Source organism: Pyrenophora tritici-repentis, chromosome 1 (assembly GCF_003171515.1).
Source record: "Pyrenophora tritici-repentis strain M4 chromosome 1, whole genome shotgun sequence".
Classification (NCBI taxonomy): Eukaryota; Fungi; Ascomycota; class Dothideomycetes; order Pleosporales; family Pleosporaceae; genus Pyrenophora; species Pyrenophora tritici-repentis.
In genome coordinates this window covers 762,692-785,145 of record NC_089390.1, presented here as the reverse complement: position 1 = coordinate 785,145, position 22,454 = coordinate 762,692, and the positions used below count along the sequence as shown (strand labels likewise).

At 50.8% G+C, this 22,454-nt stretch overlaps 13 protein-coding genes across 13 annotated transcripts; 6 read left to right on the top strand and 7 right to left on the bottom strand.

The window, feature by feature from the left end:
- Positions 1–780: 780 nt before the first annotated feature.
- On the top strand, positions 781–996 carry PtrM4_002990 (uncharacterized protein; the record flags this gene model as incomplete). Its single annotated transcript, XM_066102662.1, has 1 exon — positions 781–996. The coding sequence occupies one exon, from the start codon at positions 781–783 to the stop codon at positions 994–996; it is 216 nt and encodes a 71-aa protein (XP_065964864.1).
- A 368-nt stretch (positions 997–1,364) lies between these two features.
- On the bottom strand, positions 1,365–3,300 carry PtrM4_002980 (Qor, NADPH:quinone reductase and related Zn-dependent oxidoreductase; the record flags this gene model as incomplete). Its single annotated transcript, XM_001930342.2, has 4 exons — positions 1,365–2,198; positions 2,275–2,934; positions 2,988–3,119; positions 3,172–3,300. The coding sequence occupies 4 exons, from the start codon at positions 3,298–3,300 to the stop codon at positions 1,365–1,367; spliced, it is 1,755 nt and encodes a 584-aa protein (XP_001930377.2).
- Positions 3,301–3,540: 240 nt separating this feature from the next.
- On the bottom strand, positions 3,541–3,717 carry PtrM4_002970 (uncharacterized protein; the record flags this gene model as incomplete). The annotated part of the gene is made up of 1 exon (XM_066102661.1): positions 3,541–3,717. The coding sequence occupies one exon, from the start codon at positions 3,715–3,717 to the stop codon at positions 3,541–3,543; it is 177 nt and encodes a 58-aa protein (XP_065964863.1).
- A 706-nt stretch (positions 3,718–4,423) lies between these two features.
- On the bottom strand, positions 4,424–5,884 carry PtrM4_002960 (fatty acid synthase; the record flags this gene model as incomplete). The annotated part of the gene is made up of 2 exons (XM_066102660.1): positions 4,424–4,846; positions 4,928–5,884. The coding sequence occupies 2 exons, from the start codon at positions 5,882–5,884 to the stop codon at positions 4,424–4,426; spliced, it is 1,380 nt and encodes a 459-aa protein (XP_065964862.1).
- Positions 5,885–6,712: 828 nt separating this feature from the next.
- On the top strand, positions 6,713–7,346 carry PtrM4_002950 (FSH1 domain containing protein; the record flags this gene model as incomplete). The annotated part of the gene is made up of 2 exons (XM_001930341.1): positions 6,713–6,769; positions 6,882–7,346. The coding sequence occupies 2 exons, from the start codon at positions 6,713–6,715 to the stop codon at positions 7,344–7,346; spliced, it is 522 nt and encodes a 173-aa protein (XP_001930376.1).
- A 344-nt stretch (positions 7,347–7,690) lies between these two features.
- PtrM4_002940 (RNA-binding protein (RRM domain)) lies at positions 7,691–9,034 on the top strand (the record flags this gene model as incomplete). Its single annotated transcript, XM_001930340.1, has 1 exon — positions 7,691–9,034. The coding sequence occupies one exon, from the start codon at positions 7,691–7,693 to the stop codon at positions 9,032–9,034; it is 1,344 nt and encodes a 447-aa protein (XP_001930375.1).
- A 326-nt stretch (positions 9,035–9,360) lies between these two features.
- On the bottom strand, positions 9,361–10,359 carry PtrM4_002930 (uncharacterized protein; the record flags this gene model as incomplete). Its single annotated transcript, XM_001930339.2, has 3 exons — positions 9,361–9,579; positions 9,672–10,021; positions 10,083–10,359. 3 exons carry the CDS (start codon positions 10,357–10,359, stop codon positions 9,361–9,363), a joined length of 846 nt encoding a protein of 281 aa, XP_001930374.2.
- Positions 10,360–11,542: 1,183 nt separating this feature from the next.
- PtrM4_002920 (GCD7, Translation initiation factor 2, beta subunit (eIF-2beta)-eIF-5 N-terminal domain protein) lies at positions 11,543–12,064 on the bottom strand (the record flags this gene model as incomplete). The annotated part of the gene is made up of 1 exon (XM_001930338.2): positions 11,543–12,064. One exon carries the CDS (start codon positions 12,062–12,064, stop codon positions 11,543–11,545), a length of 522 nt encoding a protein of 173 aa, XP_001930373.2.
- Positions 12,065–13,173: 1,109 nt separating this feature from the next.
- Positions 13,174–13,567, top strand: PtrM4_002910 (uncharacterized protein; the record flags this gene model as incomplete). The annotated part of the gene is made up of 2 exons (XM_001930337.2): positions 13,174–13,411; positions 13,464–13,567. 2 exons carry the CDS (start codon positions 13,174–13,176, stop codon positions 13,565–13,567), a joined length of 342 nt encoding a protein of 113 aa, XP_001930372.1.
- Positions 13,568–13,725: 158 nt separating this feature from the next.
- On the bottom strand, positions 13,726–14,663 carry PtrM4_002900 (uncharacterized protein; the record flags this gene model as incomplete). The annotated part of the gene is made up of 4 exons (XM_066102659.1): positions 13,726–13,786; positions 13,946–14,117; positions 14,171–14,463; positions 14,545–14,663. 4 exons carry the CDS (start codon positions 14,661–14,663, stop codon positions 13,726–13,728), a joined length of 645 nt encoding a protein of 214 aa, XP_065964861.1.
- A 1,626-nt stretch (positions 14,664–16,289) lies between these two features.
- PtrM4_002890 (tRNA-specific adenosine deaminase) lies at positions 16,290–17,369 on the top strand (the record flags this gene model as incomplete). The annotated part of the gene is made up of 1 exon (XM_001930334.1): positions 16,290–17,369. One exon carries the CDS (start codon positions 16,290–16,292, stop codon positions 17,367–17,369), a length of 1,080 nt encoding a protein of 359 aa, XP_001930369.1.
- Positions 17,370–17,535: 166 nt separating this feature from the next.
- Positions 17,536–18,472, bottom strand: PtrM4_002880 (uncharacterized protein; the record flags this gene model as incomplete). The annotated part of the gene is made up of 2 exons (XM_001930333.2): positions 17,536–17,969; positions 18,037–18,472. The coding sequence occupies 2 exons, from the start codon at positions 18,470–18,472 to the stop codon at positions 17,536–17,538; spliced, it is 870 nt and encodes a 289-aa protein (XP_001930368.2).
- A 2,958-nt stretch (positions 18,473–21,430) lies between these two features.
- Positions 21,431–22,446, top strand: PtrM4_002870 (DDE-3 multi-domain protein; the record flags this gene model as incomplete). Its single annotated transcript, XM_066102658.1, has 3 exons — positions 21,431–21,604; positions 21,643–22,331; positions 22,443–22,446. The coding sequence occupies 3 exons, from the start codon at positions 21,431–21,433 to the stop codon at positions 22,444–22,446; spliced, it is 867 nt and encodes a 288-aa protein (XP_065964860.1).
- Between the last annotated feature and the right edge of the window lie 8 nt (positions 22,447–22,454).

The following is a 22,454-nucleotide window of genomic DNA, read 5'->3' as shown; positions in this document are numbered from 1 at the left end:
ATGCATATCACGGCGTCTCTTGTTCGTCCGCACATGATTGGCACAATGGTTTGCACCCGTCATCACGACGATAACGTTTCACTAGTGGCAAAGCAATTACAGAGTTGAATGTCTTTTCTCAAAATCAAGCTATTTCCCTAAATAGTTAGTTACCTACTTTTATCAAATAATAATTTACAAAATTGTTGAGAAGATGTAAGGTTCAGTCCAGGTCGGCGGGGATGAGGCTCGTGGAAGTAAGCCCGAGCAGAAGGACCGACGCGGAATGATGATCTGTCATGTAAATCCCCAGATCATCATGATAATAAGAAGACAGAACAACAGCTCTTAGTGTAGTTCAATCCAATACGTGGTGACCTAACATACCTCTACTCGGTTCCCTATGGTAGTCATACCACCAGAGGAGACCTTGTTCTAACAGGTTATGAGCCCGGTTGCCTAACCCAACGTTATTGTTTTCAAACACCTACCCGAGTCACGAAGGACTCAGATTCAAGAAGGAATCAAAACATCCACCCAAGTCACGAAGGACTTAGATTCAAGAAGGAATCAGAAAAGAAAAGAAGTCGTGTACAACGCGGTTAACACGCAATCACACTTAAATACACCGTCTCTACACCCGAGAACCGATAACGACTGCACCGCCCGCAGAATATCACCCGGATCGCCCGCATCGCCCGCATCGCCTGTATCGCCCGCATCGCCCGCATCACCTACACTCTTAGCATCATACCACGTACCTTGCTCGCATAATAGTCTCACCAACTCAAAACACACAAGATGGCTGTAGAGAAGGAAGAATGGAAGATTCCCCAACTTACAGCTGAAAACCACGATACTTGGTTCCGCCGAAACAAGGTCAAGCTTAAGGGGAAGAAAGTCTTCTATGTCTGCGAGAAAAACCTGGTACAGCACTGCCAAAGAACAATAGCTCTTAGTGAAGTTCAATCCAATACAGGGTTACCTTTCGTACCTCTACTCGGTCGCCTATGGTAGTCATACCACCAGAGGAGACCTTGTTCTAACAAAAATCATAATAATAGTTAGTTAACTAACTCTTATTCTTATTTAATATTTTTTTTGGAAAAAATATACCTATTAGTAACAAAGTTTGATAGAAACTATGGATGTTAGGACCCCGCCACCCGGGTGTCATGAAAAACTTGACAGTGTGGGTAAGCACCTAATAGTCGTGTCTGGCGACTACAGTGGCCCTTGTACACTAGTATGGCAAGTATTTCATGACACCCACGTGTCCCGGGATGAGTCAGCATTGGCTATTTTAGTATGAGAATGCGCATAGTATTGTGTCTGGTAATAGAGAGCTAAAAAGTTCTATACTACGCGGCAGCACTCAAGCAACCTCACTCACTGCCCTTTTGATCTTGTTTGACTTCAACTGCACGACTCAGCGGAGCAATCTTTCTGCACAGGACCTTGATCGTCGAGGTCCCCATAACATCCAACATGGGCACATCTGCCTTGACTTCCCTCGCAAGGAACGTCCTGAATTCTATAGCCACTAACGAATCGATACCATCTGCGCTCACCGACTTATCTTCATCAATGTCGGCCGCTGCTACCGAAAGTAGACTGGCAAGCCTTCCCGTTACCGCCGTTTTGATGATATCAGCTGCTTCATCCAATGTTGTTGATTGAGCGAGCAAAGCTTCAACCGGAATCTCAGTGCGCTCAGGAGAAGCAGAGCCGATCAAGCTCTCACTATTCAGGTGCGCAAAGAGAGGAAAGCTCATGAATGAAGGCGTTGGCATTCCCTTTGTGCGGTATTTGTCTCTGTTGGCGAGACCAGTCACAACATGGGTGGGTGGGTTCTGCCGTGGATCGATGGCATATTCAAGAATCGCGTGCAGTTCCTCTTCGCGGATTTGTTCGAGTTCGACGCTTACGCCTTTGTTGATGGCGATCCGAGGAGAGTGTTCGGCGACATATCCGACGGAGAGAATCGCACCGACGTCGATGGTGTTGGCAGAGAGGCCTTGTGAGCGACGGTACTCTGCGAGGGCGTCTTGGTACGTGTTACCGGCGGCGTAGTTTGCCTGGCCACGATTGCCGAGTATTCCAGTTGCAGAAGAGAGAAACACGAAGTGATCGAGATCAGCTGGGAGGTACTTGTGGAGGTTCCAGGAACCAAGCACCTTGGGCTTTAACACAGCCATGTATGCATCATAGGTTATGTTCTTAAAGATGGAGTCCGGTAGATGAGAATCAGCTGAGTTCTTTTTCACTCGCTTAGCAGGCTGGGGATAGACTTACTGATAGTTGCATAGCTCCTTGAATGTCACCTTTGATAGGCGGTAAGGAAGACTTGCATTGGTCCAATACTCTTACAAGCTCCGCTGCGTTGGTGACATCGCATTTCGCGATTTGGACTCGGCACTTCTGCTCAGCTAGAAGTTTTTCCATCTCTGCAACGACCGGAGTAATATTCTCACTACGGGATAAAAACAACAAGTTGCGAGCACCTCTGCTCACCATCCATCTTGCGATACTCCGTCCTAGCCCACCCAGACCATCACTCAGGACGTATGTCGCGTCTTGCTTGAAAAAGAATGGAGTCTGCTGCTCGGGTACGATTGGGGCTACATCGTCAGCGTGTGGTACAAACACCATCTTTCCAGTTCCACGTCCAGATCGCAGAGTTTCGAAACCCTCAACCAGTTTTGAGAGGGGTGAGACAGTTGTTGGTGTCGCTGTCTTGACGACTCCCTCGCTCCAGAGGCGTATGGTGTCTTCGGTGAGCTGTTTGACTAGCTGTGGCCGACACTTCATCATTGTGACCAAATCAACACAAGTGATAGAAGTGCTTCGTAGCAGAGGTCGCAACTCTATCCTAGAGTTGGATTGAATGTCCTTCTTGCCGATTTCAATGAAGCGCCCGAAAGGTGCAAGGAGGTCCCAAGAGCATCGCAAGGCCTGGGAAAGTGTGTTAGTGGGATGGGTTAAGCAGTAAGATGTTGTAAACTCACATCACCGGCGAGTGAGTTGAGAACAACGTCCACTCCGTAGCCACCAGTGATTTGTTGAACGCTTTTTGCAAATTTCATGTCCCGACTGGAGAAGATGTGATCTTCCGCGATGCCGTAGTTTTGCACGAGCAACTAAGACCGAGTTAGTAAGTGATTCTGCGCGCATGAAGAAGTAGCAACACACATCTCTCTTTTCTGGCGTGGAAAAAGTAGCGAAAATCTCTGCTCCGACACTCTTCGCATAGTTGATCGCCGCTTGTCCAACTCCTCCTGCTGTAGCATGGATCAGCACCTTGTCTCCCTTAGCCAGCATCGCCACATCCCTCAGTGCATACAGCACAGTGACTTACACAGCCGGAAGACCAGCTGCGTCACTGAAAAAGTGATTTCCCCCGGAGCTTGAGTGAAGACGGCTCGTGAAGAAGGTTCCTTCATTCAAAAGGTACTCGCCCTGAATTTCATTTCTGGTGATGGTGCTGGAGAATTGAAGAGCGCTGAGCTTGACTATGCACTGGATCAGATTTGCCGTGTCGGGCCGTGGATTTGCCACAAATTATGTCACGAGATTGGCATCGTCTAGATCCCGCTCCCAGCGTACTGTTCGTATGACGCCAAGCGAGATGCCATTTCCCGGGTTTGCTACCATGTCGCCCGTGATCCAGAGAAGGGCACGACACTCCGTCAGCATCTTTCGCACGCCCTCGTACTCTTCTGATGTCAGGATTGGCATGATGGGATTATCCATCTCCAAGAGCGAAATGCATAGGCTCTGGGCTAGATCCTGGTCCTTCAGCTCCAGGACTGGAGTGATGGAAATATCCCCACTTTCAAGTGTTGATTGTAATTGCTGTCGTAATCCCGAGACCAAATCACTGCCAATTCTTTCGGGTACAACAACTATTACCTTCTCTGGGAGCACATTCAACGCCGCGCTGTGCTCTACAGCGCGCGACACAAGAATGCTCTGCGTATGCGATACTGGAGTCTGAGCGTCCTTCAACTCTAGCTCAACGCCATCGAACCCAGCTCCACTCAATAGCGTTTCCCATTGCTCTTTCGACGCAAATGGGCTCCATCGCCTACTCTCCCCTTTCGACAACCACCATCCACTCAGCTGTCCGAAAGCCAGAGCCGACCAGAAGTAGTCCTACCTCATACCTTCCTGAATCACAATTCGACCACCGGGCTTGAGCAGCTTTCTCAGGTTCGCCAAGGTAGAATGCAAATCTTCAGTGGCGTGGATCACATTCTGCGCGACAACTATGTCATACGTCCCGGATCCAAAACCTTGGCTCTCGATGTCTTTTTCCGCATGCAACACCTGGTACTCAAAGATAGACTGCCAGGACTTGAACCTATCACGAGCCTTGTCAAAAAAAGCAGAAGATATATCAGCGTACGTATACTGAAGGATGCTAGACTGCAAAAGACGTCTGTCATTGGAGACTGGGGCCAGGTGGCGGATAACAGCTTCGGTGAAGGACCCGGTTCCGGCGCCCTTCTAAGACACGAAGATTGGTGCGGTTTCCATCTAGAATCTGCAGATATCTGGCCAATAGCTCGGGGAGATCACCAAGTCGGACAAGGTCAGAGTAGACTTGGTCCAAGATGTCGTCCTGACCGAACATGAGTTGAAGGGGATCAGTTTCCCCACGTAGCACGGAAACGATGTTGGAGCCCATGCGGTAGGCCAGACGACCTTCTGCTTTGTATCCTTGGATCTTGCTGTAGAGCTCCGCTTTGGCCGCTTCGTTGTATCGAATAGCCTCGAAATCGGAACGTGAGACGGATGAGACCTTGTCTTCTTTGGTCCAGTGCTCGGGTTGCTCCAACCATTGAAGGTAGTTGTGGAGATGACCCTATGCACTGCCCGGGGATTTTCGATACTCGTGTAGAGCGTCATGGACGAGACAGAGAGTGGCTAATTGCAGCCGATGTACCCATTCAGCGGTTAGTCTATCCGACCCTAGGGGAGAATTCTCTACGCTCAAGTCCGCTTGGGAGATGGTTTCCAGGTACATGGGCCACTTGACTTCGTGACACAACTCTCTACTGGTTGCTGCTCGCTGGTCCGCGGAGTCTAGCGGTGTGGCATGGATACCGGTGACCAACATTCTAGCATCACCAGTGGCCGCCTCATCCCACACGAGCACATCGTTGTCGTATTTTTCAAAAGCGACTCGCTCAGTCCGGCCATGGACTCTGTATTTGTGACCAGGCAGCGGACTCAGCTCTGTTGACAGCCATACATCTTTAATGAACATTAGAACTGCCGGATTCTTCAGGCTTGTGGCGCCGAAAAGATCCATGATAGCGGCAAGGACGAAATGGATCATGCTATCGAACGTGGCAGGGTGGATGAAATGTGGTGAGAAGTGTTGCTTAAGCATTGATGTCGCAATATCTGGCACCGTCATTCGTCCTATGACCGCTCTGCCTTGGCTGCCTGTACCTCTGGCGTCCGAACCATTGCGAAACAATGGGCCAACTTGAAGCCCTACTGTAGCCATATTTTCGTACGCGCGGAACATGTCAAATGCTGCTTGACACCTATTCTCGGCATTCTCTAGTTCTCGACGTCTAATGGCCGACTCCCCCCTAGCCTCTCGTCCGCCATCGATCGGGCCAGTAGTCGTAGCATATTCCACGGCAATGTAGACTGTGCAGTGCTCGACCCAGTCATCACCAGCAGGGTTGTACGACGATATCTGAAAGCGGCACCATGCATTTGAGACCGACACACTGGATTCGTCCACTCGGTTCATGGAGAGCACAACTTCCAGACCGTCTTTACTGTCCGGAACAATCATTGTACGTTTGATAGAAATGTCTCTCAGGCGAAACAAAGTGATGGCCAGACCTTCATCGGCAATCTGCCGAACCGCCTCGATAGCCATGATGAGGTACCCGACACCTGGATATATATGAGAATCCGTGATAATGTGGTCACGCAGCCAAGGCTGCTCATTCAATCAAAGAATGTTTCTCCATTGAGGGCGCTCCTTGTTCCAGTCAGGTACTGGTGCGCCAAAGAGATCATGGCGAGGTGCTTTGCGGAGACGGTAGTTACGACTCAGACGGCTCTCATACCAGAGGAGCTGAGAGTGATTGAAAGCGTAGCCAGGAATGTCAGTCAACAGGGCATGTGGCCGCGTGAGCGGCTCGCACTGAGCACCCTCGTTGATCTTCTGGAGGCTAATCGGATAGCTGCGACACCAGATATGGCCCATTGCAGTCAAATGTCTCGGGTCTAGGCTTGGATCGATTCAAGACTGGAAACGAACTTATACTAGTTCCGCTGGGCTGAGTCGCAGGGATATCTTTGATAGCGCTTTGAAGAGCACCGTGCGGACCAAGCTCCAATATAACATCCGCAAAATGGTTGCCTCCCTGAGCATCAACACGCAGGGAGATTTGTCCATTTTGTGTGGATTGGAAACATGTAGTCGCTAAGCCGTCTGAAAAGCGAACCGGGGATACCAGGTTCTTCACCCAGTATTCGGCATCGAAAAGTTCTTCAGTAGCGAAAGTCCCAGTCACTGTTGAGATCATGGATACAGCATTTAGTTTGATAGATTTGTCCGGTGATAGGCCATCCAGAAGTGAAGCATAATCAACCGCAATACGGTTCATGTGTGGCGGATGGTACGCCTTGTGAATAGGCAGCTTCCTCACAAAGATTTGCTTCTCTTGCAGCAATTCGTGAAGTTATTTTCCGCATGCAAATGGCTCCTATACGTGCAGCACTAGAAGACATTGAGTGGGTTTTTGTCCAAGGTACCGTCCGCCACACCGAAGGTAAGAAAAATACAACGTCTCGAAGTGGAAGAGCACGGTTAACATATTCCATGACTGATAGGAAACTGATCTCTACACACATCCGACTTTTCCAAGCTGCCTCTATACACATACTACAACCCATTCGACCCCGCGTCCATCCGGCAGACCCACGAAGAACTTCTCGGCATCATCCGAGACCATGGTCTTTTTGATGGGGTTTTCGGATACTCTGGCGGAGCAGCGCTAGCAGCTGAGCTCATCATTGAAGCTGCTAAATCCGAACCTGCCAGTGAGCCCTTGTTCCGCTTTGCAGTCTTCGTGAACAGCGCATCCCCATTACGCGTCTTCTATGTCGACGATGTCGACACTGTGAGTGGCCACGTCAACGTCTCCCATACTTTCCAACAAGCAAAAGAGATGTTCCTTCGATCTAGCGCGCTCCGTCACAAACCTGGAGTGGACCAGGAAGATCAAGTGGATCATAAGAAGCTGCTCGGACTCTTAAGCAGGCTGGAGGAGAGAATGACAACAGATGGGACTACCTTCCTCAGCGACGGCATATATGGGCTGTGCCGATAGGAGTAAAATAAAACGCAACCAGCGTTGATTGAGATTCCAACGCTCCACATTAGGAGCACGGCGGAAGATCATGTAGACCCGCATCATGGAAAGCATCTCGTCGAGCTATGCGACCAGTTTGATAGAGGTGCTTGCCACTAGGAAGTAAAGTATCACGAAAACTAAACCATGTTGCCTTGCAAATGGAGTCCTTTGTAAAGACTGAGTGACAGGTTGATGTTTGGCGTCCGCAAGTAAGCATGCATGACTAAGCCCGTCTCTAGCGTGAGGCTTGCTGATGGCGAAAATGTGACGGCCCAGAAAAAAGTTCGGGGCCAGTGCACCCAGAATCCACAACCACCACAATGTCCAAAGACGTAGAAATGAAGTCTTCGCCCGAGGCCGCCGTCGTCTCAAAGAAGGAGCGCCGCGAGAAAAAAGATAAGAAGGAAAAAAAGGACAAGAAACGGGCAAGATCCGAGTCGATGAACGAAGTCGACATGGGCGACGCTAGCGAAGAAGCAGCAGCAGAAGCAGAGACACCCAGGAAGCGCAAGCGAGAGATTCTACCCGACGAACTCGAAATCGACGTCAGCCTCCCCGAGCCTGCCTCTAAGAAGGCCGCTCGCAAAGCAAAGAAAGCGAAGCTGAATCCCACGCCCACCGCCGATGCCGACAACACCGCAAAGACAGAGGGCGAGGAAAAGGAGGAAAAGGACACTGGAAAGCGATCGGAATATGGCGTTTGGATTGGCAACCTGCCATGGTCTGCCACCAAAGAGTCGCTGCGCAACTTCCTGTGCGAAAACAGCGAGATCAAGAGCGAGCAAATCACCCGTGTTCACCTGCCCCCGCCCACGAAGCCCGCGAACCCCAATTGGACCAACAAGCCTCTTAACAAAGGTTTCGCATACGTAGACTTTTCCACCGAGCTTGCAATGTATACCTGCATCGCCTTGACCGAGACCAAGATGGACGGCCGCGCGTTGCTCATTAAGAACGCAAAGAGCTTCGAAGGACGACCCGACAAGCCCAAGACGGAACAAGAAGACGGTGGCCGTGGAGCCAAGGGTGCAGGCAAACCCGGACATCCCCCCAACAAGCGCGTCTTCGTCGGCAACCTCTCCTTTGACGTAACAAAAGAGGACCTAGAATACCACTACGGCCAGGCGGGTGAAGTCGAGCACATCCACATGGCTACATTCGAAGACTCAGGCAAGTGTAAAGGCTACGCATGGGTTACCTTTAGCGACGTAGAAGCCGCAACATGCGCCGTCAACGGCTTCGTCTACAAAGACCCTTCAGCCTTCAAGAGCAAGAAAGACAAGCACGACAGTTCTGATGAGGCCGACACCAAGAAACCTGGCAAGAAGCGCAAATGGCTACTCAACAAAATCGCCGGCCGCGAAGTTCGCTGCGAATTCGCTGAAGACGCAACAACACGGTACAACAAACGCTACGGCAAGGAGAAGCCCGCTGACGCCGTCGACGGCGTTAGTCCCGATCGCTGGAAGAATTTCGGTAACAAGGGAAGCGGTGGTGACAGGCGGTTTGGCAAACAGGAGAAGAGTGGTGGGAAGCCCGATGGACGTGACTTCAAGCGCAAGGTGGATCCTAGAACTATCAGAAGTGGGGCTGCGCATTCGAATGCTCCGAGGGCTAGTCAAGCGATTGTTGAATCGCAGGGTAAGAAGACGACATTTGAGTGAGTGGGCGAGTTTGTTGGTAGACGAGGAGGAGGTTGTGGTCTCGTATGATTCATCATGATACCCCGGTAAAAGCATGTAGTGTATGTCGATGAAATGAGGATTGCTTACGTCTTGGATTCGATTATTAAGCTTGAGGTGAATAGTAATGGAGTGGTACGGCATGCAAACCATCTTACGATCAAACGTGGGATGTGACAGACTCGGTTGAGATTTCCTGGCTATTCCGGCATAGTTCATCAATCTGCCCCATCTCCATCCATAAATACAAATACAAACGCCTTCCCCACCCTACCCTATCCCCCCATCTTCCATTGCATCCATCACATCTATGGCGCTGCCGAATGAGCCGCTAGCCATTGCCCAAAGGCTACCGCATTCCTCGTCTGCATAAACACGGTCCCCGGCCCCGTAAACTTGCAAACCAGCCCCTCGCCCGCCGTCAGATTACTTATAATACCTCCACTCGCAATACGCTCGAGGACGTATTTGCAGTTCCAAGCGACGAGGTGACCGTTGTCGATGATGTATTTTTCGTTGGCCGCGAGCTGTAATATCGTTAATAAAACTATCCAACCTACATGCGAGGGGTTTGGATGGGAAAAAGAGCAAGATAGGCAAGAAACAGGAAAATACGTACATCCTTCCTGATAATCGCCCCAAAACTCGTACACCACAGCACACCCGTCCCACTAATCTTATACACAAACAGTCCCTCTCCACTAAACATACCCTTTCCAATCCCCTGGCTCTTATACTCCGTCACAATACCCTGCGTACACGCGAGAAAACCGTCGCGACCAACCGACCATGTCTCTTTGCCTGCGAGCTTGATGATTGTAATGTCGCCAATGGAGGAGGGTGCGAGGAGGATTTCTCCGGGCCCCGTATAGACAGATTTCGACATGTCGCCGCCAGTAAGGACTTTTTTGAGGGAGAATTTGACGGCACCTTTAAGCGTCATGGTGGGAGACATTGCGATCATTGCGCCTGGAGGTGGCAGCGTTAGCGAGCACATTCGGCTTTCGTCTTGATCTATAGGGGAACGTACCAGGCTTCGCGGTGAGCGGACATCCGATTGCCAGTTGTACCGTCAGAATGGAATTGGTGTCGCGGTGGCTAACGCGGTAACTGCCACCGTTGAATGTGCCTACATCGTCTGCTGTTGTAGCGGCGGCACTCGCTCCATTGCCTACATATTGCGGTTGCTGTGGTATGCTCTGCTGGCTCATCTGCTGCGCTCCCATGCCGGGGTGTCCAGCTTTCTCAGCTGGGTATGGACTCGCGCTTGGACTTCCAGCGGGGAAGCCGCCAAAGCCTGGGCTCATGGGTTGCTGTGGTTGTTGATGCTGCTGTTGCGGCTGCGGTGCGTGGACTTGGCCCGGGGGCGGGAAGTGCTGCTGTTCGGGCGGTGGTGCATATTGCTGCTTTTCGGGTGGCGGCGCATATTGCTGTTGTTCGGGCGGTGGCGCGTACTGTTGCTGTGTGTTTGCGCCGCCGGCTGGTGGAGGAGGATAGTGTTGTTGTTGGTGTGCGGGAGGGGACGAGGGCGGTGGTGGGTAGGACTGGCCGCCTGGAGGAGGGGCAAAGTACTGATGCTGACCCTGTTGGTCTATGTCGTGTTAATGGATGTTTATCCTTGAATGGAGGTTTGAGAGGGCATGCGTCTGAAGGGGAATGAGAGCAATCACGAGATAACATGCACATACCCGGTGGTGCTGTTGCTTGTTAATCACACACCTACACAATTGCTCTATGCAACTTACGAGGATAATAGTTTCCACCAGGCGGCGGAGTCCCTTGATATCCAGACATATTGAAGAATTCACTCGGGCCTTGGAGGGGCACAGTTAGACGTATAGCTAAACAAGAGCTTCGTGCAGATGTCAACTAGCAATCACAAGCGCAAGCTCAAGGAACGAAAGGAGTAGGGAGGAGAGAGGATAGATCAGTTCATGGCACGGAGTTATCAGGTCCACAAGCAGTATAGCATACACATTTAACCGCGCGCCCCATTCGTTTCTTCTTGATCAAGCTACACTGGGCATCGTCGAACGCGCAGCTGTTGGCTAGCGGGGTACGTGCAGCCGCCCGAACAGCGCCCCGCACTCGCCGCTCTGCATGTGCCAACGCTGTGCCACGGTAAGCTTTGATTTCTCGTACGGGTCATGCGCTATTTTCGGTGCTTATGGAGAGGGTATGGTGCAGGAAGAAGGATGCTTAGTGCAAGCGCGTATGCTACTCCTACGCATTTGATTCGTCAACACGAGGGATATTGCACGATTAGCCTCCACTTTCAGCCCCTTGGTCAAATCGTCGTCAACAAAATGAATTGTTCATGTTCCTAACCCGTCTTGAATGTACAGCCAGCGAACCTCCATATACCGTGGAATCCATTGTGAAAACCCTACACCAGCGAGACTGGAACAGAAACAGTCATGGCGTCTATCAAGAAGCCAAAGCAATACCATACCAGCCGTAAACCTTGTGAAGCGCGTAAAACCAATTTTTCTAACCCACCATTCTCCGCCTCTTTCCGATTTGGGCCGAGAAACCAGTCTTGATGGCCTGTACCGAACGCCTTGAACCACAGCTGTTGCAGGTGACGAAGTTGAGACGGTTCTCTCCCTTGGACAGATCCGTGTCGGGTGAACGGCAGGTCTTGCAAGTCACGTACTCGACGATATACCGCCTGAGAACGTTTTCCAATTGTTTTTGCTGGAAACGACCCTTGATAACCAAGCGCTTCTGGTCAGCAAAGGAACCGCTAGTACCCAGTTCGGCGAAGAGGAACTGGGCAACGTGCTCGTCTGAACGCTTCATGCGCTTGCAAATCTCAGCGAGATTGGCGAACACAGTCTTCTTGTTGCCTTCGCGCATGCACTGTGGGGGTGGGATTTTGTAGCTCTTTGTGCCCGAGCTTGCAAGGTCGGGATGTTGCGCGTGTAGAAGTGTGAAGAATCGGTTGAGGAGAAGGGTGTAGTTGATGGGCGCTGTCGAGTCGTGTTGCCAGATGCCGGTTCCCTTCATCATATCGCCTTCTTGTACTTCGGGTTCGGGAGTGGCGGCCTCCTCTTCGCCTTCGGGCTTGTCTCCGCCGGCGGCAGCGAGCTTGGCTTCGAAGTCGTCCTCGACCTTCTTCTTGCTGGACTTCTTCTTCTTCTTGAGAGCAGCAAAGTCGCCCTCTGCGCCATCTTCCTCCTCCCCCTCCTTCTTCTTGGTCGACTTCTTCTTCTTCTGTATCCATGTCAGCCAGCTGATATGTAACGTTGTTGGTGAGCCGTACCTTCTTAGCAAGGTCAGCGAACATGTCGGTAACCTCGTCGACTTCTTTGTCGTCGCCTGCTGTTATAGCAGTCAGTATGTGTCCTGTCTGTGATGTGTGGGTAGCCTCACCAGCGCCTGAGGAGTGGGCCTCGGCGGAATCTTTGCTGCCGTTCATATCGATCGACTCGGTGACTTCACCGTTGCTGTCAACAATGGTGGCGCCTTCTGAGAACTGGACAGACTTGCGAGGTTTGCGGTCGGGAAGATCGTCCTGGTCTTTGTATTAGTATGTGAATCACAGTGACCTGGGTAGTCGATAGCGTAGTACGACCCCAGCGTTTGAGGAAAAGCTGATTACGCCACAGCATGGCAACCATGACAGCAGCTATCAGAGGCGGCCTAGATTCTAGATTTCTCAAGAATTCACGGCGCTTCGGAGCCTCGTCTCCGCTTTTCCCCAAGTGCAAAGGTGCGCCTATTTCGCCATTTTGACGTCCAACGTGGGGTTGGATGACGTACAGTATCAGCCATGATTGCGGTTGTAGTCGAATTATCTGCTTCGGTCTTGTAGCGCAGATTATTTGGGATGAATTCGTCGTTTTCGGTGTTGTAGAGGGTCGGTGGTGAAAGAACAAGGGCAGGTAGTTACCTCAAAGTTGGCCGCAACACATGTATGAGTCGAACGCTGGGTGCCAAGATTTGCATCACGTGATACAACCCGCTCAGCCCCACCAACGCTCATTGGCTGCAGGGTCACCATCACCAAACGCGCTGCCATCGTGTCGCATTGCATTGCATCTCAATGTTCTCACGGTAGCGAGCCGTTCTTAGTCGGATTCTATCTTCGTCTCAAATACCCCCATCATACCGCCGCCATGGATATGAGCAACAGCGAGGGCTTCATCGAACCTTCTACCAGCCCAGGTGTATTCTCCAATGACGAAGTCGACTCCTTACCATCATCCGCCACAAGCTCCTCGGCAGACGAAGACGAGTACATATCAGATGCAGACCGAGAATGGAGAGAGTCGCTGCAGCAGCTGGAGCTGTTGCTAACCATGGTCATGGTTCCATACCTGGGCAAATACTTTGGCAGGAAAGCTGCGTATTGGGGTGCGTCACGGGAAAATGGAAGTTGTTCGATTGGATGCTGACTATCGAGAAGGGTGGGCCAAGTTCATGGAGTGGAAATACCCCGTCGAAATCGTCTTCTCCAGTCCAAAGACGTTCAAGCTGGCAGGAGCTGCTGAGGCGGCCGCATCATTGTGAGCGCCACGGCTTTACATATACTATGCATTCGAGCAAAGGCGTTGGTGGCGTTGGGATTCACAGGACGCAGTCAATGCAAACGGCACATGTACATATTACCTTTCGCTACGATACAATGGATGTTTCCATCTAACAAGTCGAGGTCCACGCCCACCCTCTCACCCGAAAGTTTGACCGTTGAGGACTGTCCTAGCATACGCATCGTAATGCCAGTGGTCACTCACCAACGTTATCACCCGGTCCATCGCACGATCTCTAAGCAGACCTCCTCTCTCTGCATGAATCTCCTCCATCTCTTCTCTCTTCTTGCTCTTTGGCTTTTTCTCTTTAATGCGCAGTTTTTCAAAGTAGACGTAGGCGCCATAGAAGATGTCAGACATGTTGCCTTCGTATGCTCCATGCTTGCTGCGGAAGGTGGATAGTGAACGGGCGGCCAGCTTCTTTTCGGTTGTATGGAAGGACGCCGAGGCAGCGCGGAGGAAGGAGGCTTGTGTCACGCCAGGCTTCTTGAGATGCGCGTTGATCTTCCTGCGAACATCGTCGCATGTGTCTTGACACGGTCAGCGCTAGCTTTCACTACTTTTAGAATATACCACAACTTACCGTACACTGGCACTTTGTCTTCGGTCTCTCCCTCTAGCTCCACATCGTCAACAGGCGGCGGACCGTCCCCTTCCCCAGCCTTTTTAACCTTCTTGTTTGGCACAGTCTTGATGCCCATCATCTCGCGCTGTTTGAAAAACTTCCATGCTGCCAGATACACAGAAGACTGTTCTCCCTTTGTTTTACCATTCTGGCTCATGAAGCGCGAATACGTCGTCGGCAGGACATCGATTGCTTTCTGGAACTCGCCAACCTTCATCTCCCCATTGTCGATCAAGGCGCGGATCTTGCGTCTGCAGAAGACATGTCATTAACAGCCGAACGTGATAGATGGGAAATTATCTTCTAAATTGGTAGAGGAAATTCTGGTATACCGCACAGTATCGCAATCGTCCACCACAACTACAGGTGCATCGCCTTCATAGCCCAGCACTTCAAACTCATCCTCATACGGGTTGGTCTGCATAAACTGGTCTGATGTGCGCTTCGTCATTATGCAAGCAGCACACGTGTCGTATCGTAGTCAGGTTGCGATAGAAAAGGCGAGATATTTTAGCCACACGCAGTAGTAGCTATCACAATTCAACAAAAATGAGTACGTTTCAGTGGGCGAAAAGAGGGGTAGAAGACGTGCGACGTCTCATTGTTATATCTCGCCATCGCCGCAATACATCCGTGGCTACCTAGGTATGACGTAGATCACGAGGGTTGCGCGACGCCAGACGCGTTTCTCTAATGCTTTTTGCTTGTGCGCTAGCTGAAACACGGACCCTGAACGCGACTTGTCGAGAGCAAGAACTCGCGATTTGCGAGAAACCATGTATACATCCCCAATAACGCCAAAAATGAGCCGGTCACTCATCACATGGACCACCACTAACATAATAAACGAGCTGTCAGCGGCTCGATCTTTTCGTGGGGGTGGTGTATATGTGCGCGTTGTGATTACTACCCATTCTCATTGTCAGATCATCGTGAAAACGCATGGGTTGCGCATAAGTAAAGGGGTATCTCTTATAGTTTATTCCTTACTTGCCAACACGCGCATAGTAGGGTAGCTTTTGTAAATCTCCCGCAGCCATCCCTTGCCCTTCCCTCTGCGCAACCCAGCCCACCGATCCCCCATCACTTCCTCCCCTCCACCATAACAATGTGATACCCCTCACTCGTCTTGACCTCACCAATCTTCGGACTCCCTGTCGTACTTGGCTCCAACTCATACGCCACTTTCTCAAACTCCTGCATCAAACTACCTCGCACCTTCCAGCCCAACGACCCTCCCTGACGAGCCTTGTCCTCACTCATCTCGCGCGCCACCTCGTCGAACTTGGCGCCGTTGCGGAGCTTCTCGAGGGCTTCTTCTTTTTTGGAGTGCTTTTCGCAGAGGATGTGGCGGACGTTTATCGAGGTTGCGGGTTTGAGTTTGGAGTTGCTGGCTTTGGAGTCGGATTTGGCGTCAGATTTGGAGTCATCTTTGCCTTTGCCTTTATTTTTAGGGGCCATGATGGGTGCGCTGGCGTGGATTTCCCTCGAATATGGGTGGTGGGTAGAGAGCAACAGTAGTTTGCTTTCAGCGCGTTATGAAGGTATGGTAAGCTAGGCGTAGACTAATCAGTGGGTCATGAGCTTGCAGGTCTGAAGCGGGGCGCGACAAGATGCGATGCATTGGCGCTCGAGCTTCGGCTTCCGCACTTTTCACCAACCACCATCCATCATGATGCCAGATGCAACTGCCATCGCTGACTGCGTGCTGGAAGCCTTTGATCGGTTGCCGGACAAGAGGAAGCCTCGGTCTCGCAATGATGGATCGAGGGAATGGGTGCCTCTCGCAGGTATCGTCACGTGTAACGGTAACCGCTCCTGCGTGTTTGGAATCGAAAGGAGCTGTAGTTGCTTATGCTCATGAACTAGTGAAGGCGGTAGACTTTCATGTGTTTCTCTAGGGTAAGCAATGACTTGATTCTGTAGAACATCGTGGACTGGAGCATCTCTAGCTCCCTAGCAATAGTGGACTATCATAAGCCGTACTGATTCACATGGCTACATGAAAGAAAAAATTGGCTTTTCAGGAATTACATCCGAAGAACAATGTATTAACTGACGCCATTGTAGAACTGGCATGAAATGTCTCCCATCAAACAAACTCCTTCTCGCCCACGGAAACATCCTCCACGACTGGCATGCAGAAATCGTCGCTATCCGAGCTTTTAATCGCTACCTACTGGATGAATGCATCCTCATATCAACACCGCCCTACCCAATTTCAGACATTGTCCGACAGCGAGTACCCGAAGAAGCCACTCAATGCACATCCGAACAGCAACCATTCACCATCCGAGAAGACGTCACCCTCTACATGTACTGTTCCGAAGCACCCTGCGGCGACGCCAGTATGGAGCTCACCATGGCATTACAAGAAAATGCTACGCCCTGGACTAGCGCACCACCCACCCTTTCCTCTTCAGCAGACCAAGAGCCATCCGCCCTCCGAGGCCGTTCAAACTTCTCTCTCCTAGGCATCGTTCGCGCGAAACCCTCACGCCCAGATGCACCTCCTACACTCAGCAAGTCGTGCACAGATAAACTAGCCGCAAAGCAAGCAACCTCCCTCTTATCATCAACGACTTCCCTCCTGATCAGCCCGCGGAACGCGTACTTGGAATCCCTAGTCCTACCATCCTCTCAATACGTACCGGAAGCTTGTACGCGAGCCTTCTCGTCCTCAGGCCGTCTTAGAAATCTCACGCAGATGCAGACTGGAAACTGGAAAGAAGGGTACCGTTTCCAACCCTTCAATATCCTGCCCACAGAGCGAGAATTCACGTGGTCCCGCCGCGCGGTTTCTGCAGCTGAAAAAGCGGTGTCGAGCAATCTTTCTGCTGTGTGGACCCCGAGTTGGCAGGAGACGCTTATTGGAGGTGTGTTGCAGGGACGCAAACAGATGGATCCTAGAGGGGCGAGTAGGGTTTGTCGGAGGGGTATGTGGATGGAGGCTCTGCGTTTGGCTGGACTTGTTGGGGGCGCAGTGCTTGTACGTGAGACTCTTGGTAGGAAGACGTATGAGCAGGTGAAGGGGACAGAGGTACTTGGAGATAGGAAGCAAGTCAAAGACGATGTGAGAGCGGCATTGAAAGGGTGGATAAGAAATACAGGAGACGACGCCTGGTACCTCGAGGAACCACCTCAGACTTTACCATAGAGGATAGAAGTCTATAGATCAACACAACACCCATCATTTCCCCATCACGTCCCCAATCCCCTTGTCACTCTCCCCAAAGATCGCCCACGCCCAGACTTGTCAACAATCAATCGATCGACATGATTGATTCCTATATGGGTTAAAGAATTACTTCATTAGGCAGCCTTTAACCTAGATAGGAATCAATCATGCCGATCTGATTGATTGTTGACAAGTCTGCCCACGCCTCATTCCGGCCCTCCGTTCGATCTTTCACTACCTCCAACACCCCCACAGTCTCAACCCCTTGCTTCCTACTGCTCTCGCTATAGAACAACTTTGCGTCCCCCTTCCGCCTCGGCATCTTCCCCACCAACACCTCTAAATCTGTATACCGTCCCAGCACACTCATCAATGCTGGGACCGCAGTGTTACTCGCAAATACAGACGGGATTGGAGGTGGTTCCTGGCGCTGGCGTGGTGGAGGTGCGTTTGCTGCTGGTGGACGGGTGGGCGAGGGTAGGCGGGGAGGGATGATGGGGTTGATGAGCAGAGTGTGGAGGTTATGTTTATGAGTTATGGATGCAAGAGATGCGAGGAAGGCTGATGAGAGGGCGTTTGCTGTTGGAGGGAAGGAATGGTTAGTGTGTGGGTTTGTTGGAGATAGAGAAAGGTGGTGTGGACGTACCTTGTATGTAATCCTTCTTCAAAAGGGGGTTGATGACTTGGGCGAGGGTTTCGATGAGAATGAATTTGATGGTACTGGGTTGTTGTTCTAAGGGCTTTGAGGGGCTTATGTTTAACGTCGCGATTTGGACTGGTGGTGCCGCCACTGTTGTTGTGGTAGTCTCAATAGTCTCGATATTGAATAGCATCTCGTCCTCTTCGCCGTCCTCTTCATCTTCGCTGTCTGCAACATAGGTCCTCTTTGGTTTCTCCGGTTCATTTGGCATGTCCTCTCTTTCATTCATCCTCTTCTCCTCCTCTTCTCCCACTAGGCCGACTACGTTCTTTCTTTCCACCTCATCTTCCACTTTCTCCAGCGCTGCTTCAATCTCACCCACCGCCTCTTTCACGCCCTCAAAATCAAAAACCCGCATAATGTTCACACGATCTAGAACCATAGCCGCCACCTCTTCGATCCCAACGCCTTTTTCTGGGTCCAGCAAAGACCGTAAAGATTCCGGGATGCCATCTACATGCGCTGATAGTCTTGCCACAATTAGCGTGTGGACTCGGAATATATCAAAGTTTCCAGTCGTATCAATAACGGCAGCCGTTGAGTTCGCGTGCTGCAGGAGAGATGAGACGAGATAAGTGCGGCAGATCTAGCTGCGGTCAGCTTTTCGGATGTGTATACCTATGACACAGCCCCTCTTTCCTATCCATCCCGATGGGCTTCTTGCGATGTTTAGGCAGGAGTACATGTTCAGATCGTTTATGTACTAACCTCACTTGTACCTGCTGCAGCTTCACCACTGACACAGACTACTGTTGCACTTTCAAGTCCTCCGCCCAGCGCATCATCCACACTTCTGACATTGGTTTTTAGCCTGCTCTTTTCACACTTTCGTCTGCTTGTTCTGGAATGGCACACGCGGTCTACCAGATCGTCCAGCTTTTCGTCGCTGATAAGTTGAGAGGCGAATACGGGTTCTACATGCTCAGGTGGGGTAACAACGTTGGCTACAGATGCATCCATTAGATGTATTAAGCTGGTAGGAGGTGAGTAGTCCGAGATTAGTGTTTGTCGCGCAGTGTTGGTATGTCAGGTGTGTATGTAATCATTCGGAACGCGTTCCGAGACTTTCACGCGTGTAGCTTCCAGATAAAGACGTCACCATTTTGAATGCCCAAGTTTACAAACAGAATACAACAAGACAATAATGTCGCAATTACCAAAAAACTCTTAATTAAAACTTCAGGCTGAAATGATGGTTAGGTTCACCTACTCTTCTACGCGTGAAAATTGTGCAAGCCCCCAGCTATCCCTCTCATCTACCCAGACGCATGCGCCCGTACTCAAAGACCCCTTCCAACCAAAACATCATCCTATGCGCATCCCTCCAGGGCTATCCCATCTACTAAACCCCTACTCCGTCCACATCACCACCCATCGCCATCGCCCCTCCCATCCCGCCCAAGTGAAACATCACACGTCAGACTGCTATTCTCAGCACCAAACCGAACGCGTCTGACACAACCTGCATCAGCTACGCAAACCAATCGCTAAAATTATCTTTCCAGGCGCCGTTCGCAAGCGACATTGTGTAGGCAGGGATTAAGATACGCTGTTCCTGGTCATATGTCGGATGAGGTTGTTTCGGGTGAAAAGGGGGCGAGAAGATAGTTGAGAGGTTTGTTGAGGAGTGGTAATGCTGGCGAGTACGGGGAGATTAAAATGGGGGGATAATGAGGAGGTTTGTGGGTGTTGAGGATCAATGCGATGATGGGGGTAATTTCTGAGCATGTCTTTGCATAAACAACACATGTGAGGGGAATGCACATCAGGTCCACAAGAGGTTGTGTTTTTGAGAAGTGATGACATTGTATCAATATCACACAGATAACAGGGTATAGCGCAACTTCAATGGCTACTAATCAACATGCTTCACGCTCATAATACCGTTGAACACAGCGCTCTTTTTCACCTCTCACGTACACAAACCAAGATACAGTAATGAACTACTGTAGATAACACAACGAACAAACATTCCTCCCCCAAAACAGCCTTAGGATCTACGTTTTATCCTCCTATAACACATGCCCCTCTTCTATATAAACCTCATTATAACAGCGGGCCTTCCCACACGCATTCATCCCAACAAGCCTAGTAATTTCCCGACATACATTATTACTAACTATATCACTCTCAATATTATCACAACCAATCTGCTAGAAACAAACACCGCCCACACCCTCATCTGCCCTACCTATGTCTTCATGCGAACATGGCCGCCATTGCCTGGGTCCTATCCGACTAGACCATTACTACAAGCTTAGCATTCACCTGTGTCCGCTAACTGCCGATCCCGAACTTGGAATCCATAACACCATCGACGTCATCCCACGTGTATCGGTACCTTGGTTTTACGGTACCGCCCCGACGCCGGTGTATACAGTAAGTTAGTAGTATATTAAGTGGGTGTACTAATAGAGATCAACCAACGTCTGGGCTGCGACGATTGTGGCAAAAGGAAAACCGTTCCGTGGGACTGGGTGTGTGTAGCTGCACCTGTGCTGGTTTGCTTGTGCCGAAGATCTCCCGGTAAGGTATCTAGCAGTCGGTATCTGGGTAGTGGAGGGGGTTGTAAGGATGAGATGATGGGAAGTGCAGGAATTGAATTGTTGGTAAAAGAAAGATGTATACGTATCCTGTGTGCCTTCTTCTACGCGCCCTTACACGTTCACAATCTAGTATCATAGAGATTGGCCTTTCACCCTGACCCTCATGCCCATCTCCACCATCCCCCCTCCCCCTCCACATACAACCTTATCCCCCACCCTTATCACCACATACTCCACACTACAGTTACACTGCATACCCACTACGTACACCAAACTGCCTCAGCCCATCGCGCCGCGCCGCCATGCCACGCGTTCCTACATGAAGCCACGCACCGCACTAGCTACTAGCAGTACCGAGATATCCTACTGTAGATAACGATAGGACGAATATGCACATGCATATGCAACGGGTAACAAGGTCAGAACCCAGGAACATGATGAGCAAAGAAACGCGCGTCTAAGTTGTTCATGGACATTTTCAGATATGCATATTCATATATTGGCATCATGCAGGATGCACAATCCGATGTGATAGGTATGCTGCATTTCCACCCGCATATTTGTTGTACCCGGTACGTCAACTCCCATATGGGTGTTTCTCGAAATACCTTGAGCCACCTGGATCTGGTTGGCTTGGTGGCCAAGAACATCAACTCCTATAGTAATTTGTTAGTAAATCGATGCAGCCACGCTTTCTAACACCCACAACGTATTTGAAGTTCATTGTTTGCTGCGATCGCCTCTACTGACTCGCGTTTTTGGTGTTGCAATTTTCTCGAGCCCATCTCATCGCGATGCCAGGCACCGGCCACCGCTTGCAGCCCGCTGTTCTCCAGGCTATCCTCGACCGAATTGCTGCCTGCGAAAGTGATCGAGCCATCTCTAGAGCTACAGGTGCGAGCCGTAACACAGTAGCAAAGCTGAGGTTGAGCTTAGAGTTTTGGGGCGTGCCTTATCCGCCGCGCTGCGTTCGACTTGGCGGCCATCTATACTCCGGCAAGCTCAGCGCGAAGGCCTTCAGGCATACCTCAATGGCTCACCGGGCGCATACATGGATGAGATGAGGGACTTCTTGTACGACGAGTACGACGTTAGGATAAGCCTTGCGAGCGTTTACCGAGAGCTAGAGAAGATGAGATGGTCTCGCAAGCTTGCAACAAAGCGGGCAAAGGAGCAGAGTGAGCCACTCCGCCGCCTCTATCTTGCCAGGATGGCGCAACACTATAAGGCGGAGCAGATCGTTGCGTTGGACGAGAGCGCCTGCAATGAGCGTACGGGCGACCGCAAGTATGGCTGGTCTCCAATCGGGGAGCCGGTGGAGCTATCACACAGCTTCAGGCGATCAGAACGGTGGTCGCTGCTGCCAGCCATGACGATAGATGGCTACATAAGCTATAAGATCTTTCAAGGCGCGATTACATCTGAGATCCTAGAAGACTTCTTAGAGTTTCAAGTGCTGCCGTTCTGCAATCCTCACCCAGGGCCAGCCTCAGTAATCGTGCTTGATAACGCCTCCATCCATCGATCAGAGCGTGTACGGGTGCTTTGCCAAAGTGCTGGAGTACTCCTTGAGTATCTGCCGCCATACTCACCAGATTTCAACCCCATCGAGAAGAGCTTTAAGCAGCTCAAGGGGTGGATGAAAAGGAATTCAGCGCAAGCGGAGAACTTCATTGACTTTGGGGTCTTTCTTGAGTATGCAGCGCAGCTGGTGTGCTGTAATATTAACTGCAGAAGCTGGTTCCATAGGTGTGGCTATCCCTATTAATTGTGCTTTTAAATGGATGCCACAGTACGTTTCTATAGGTAGATGATACC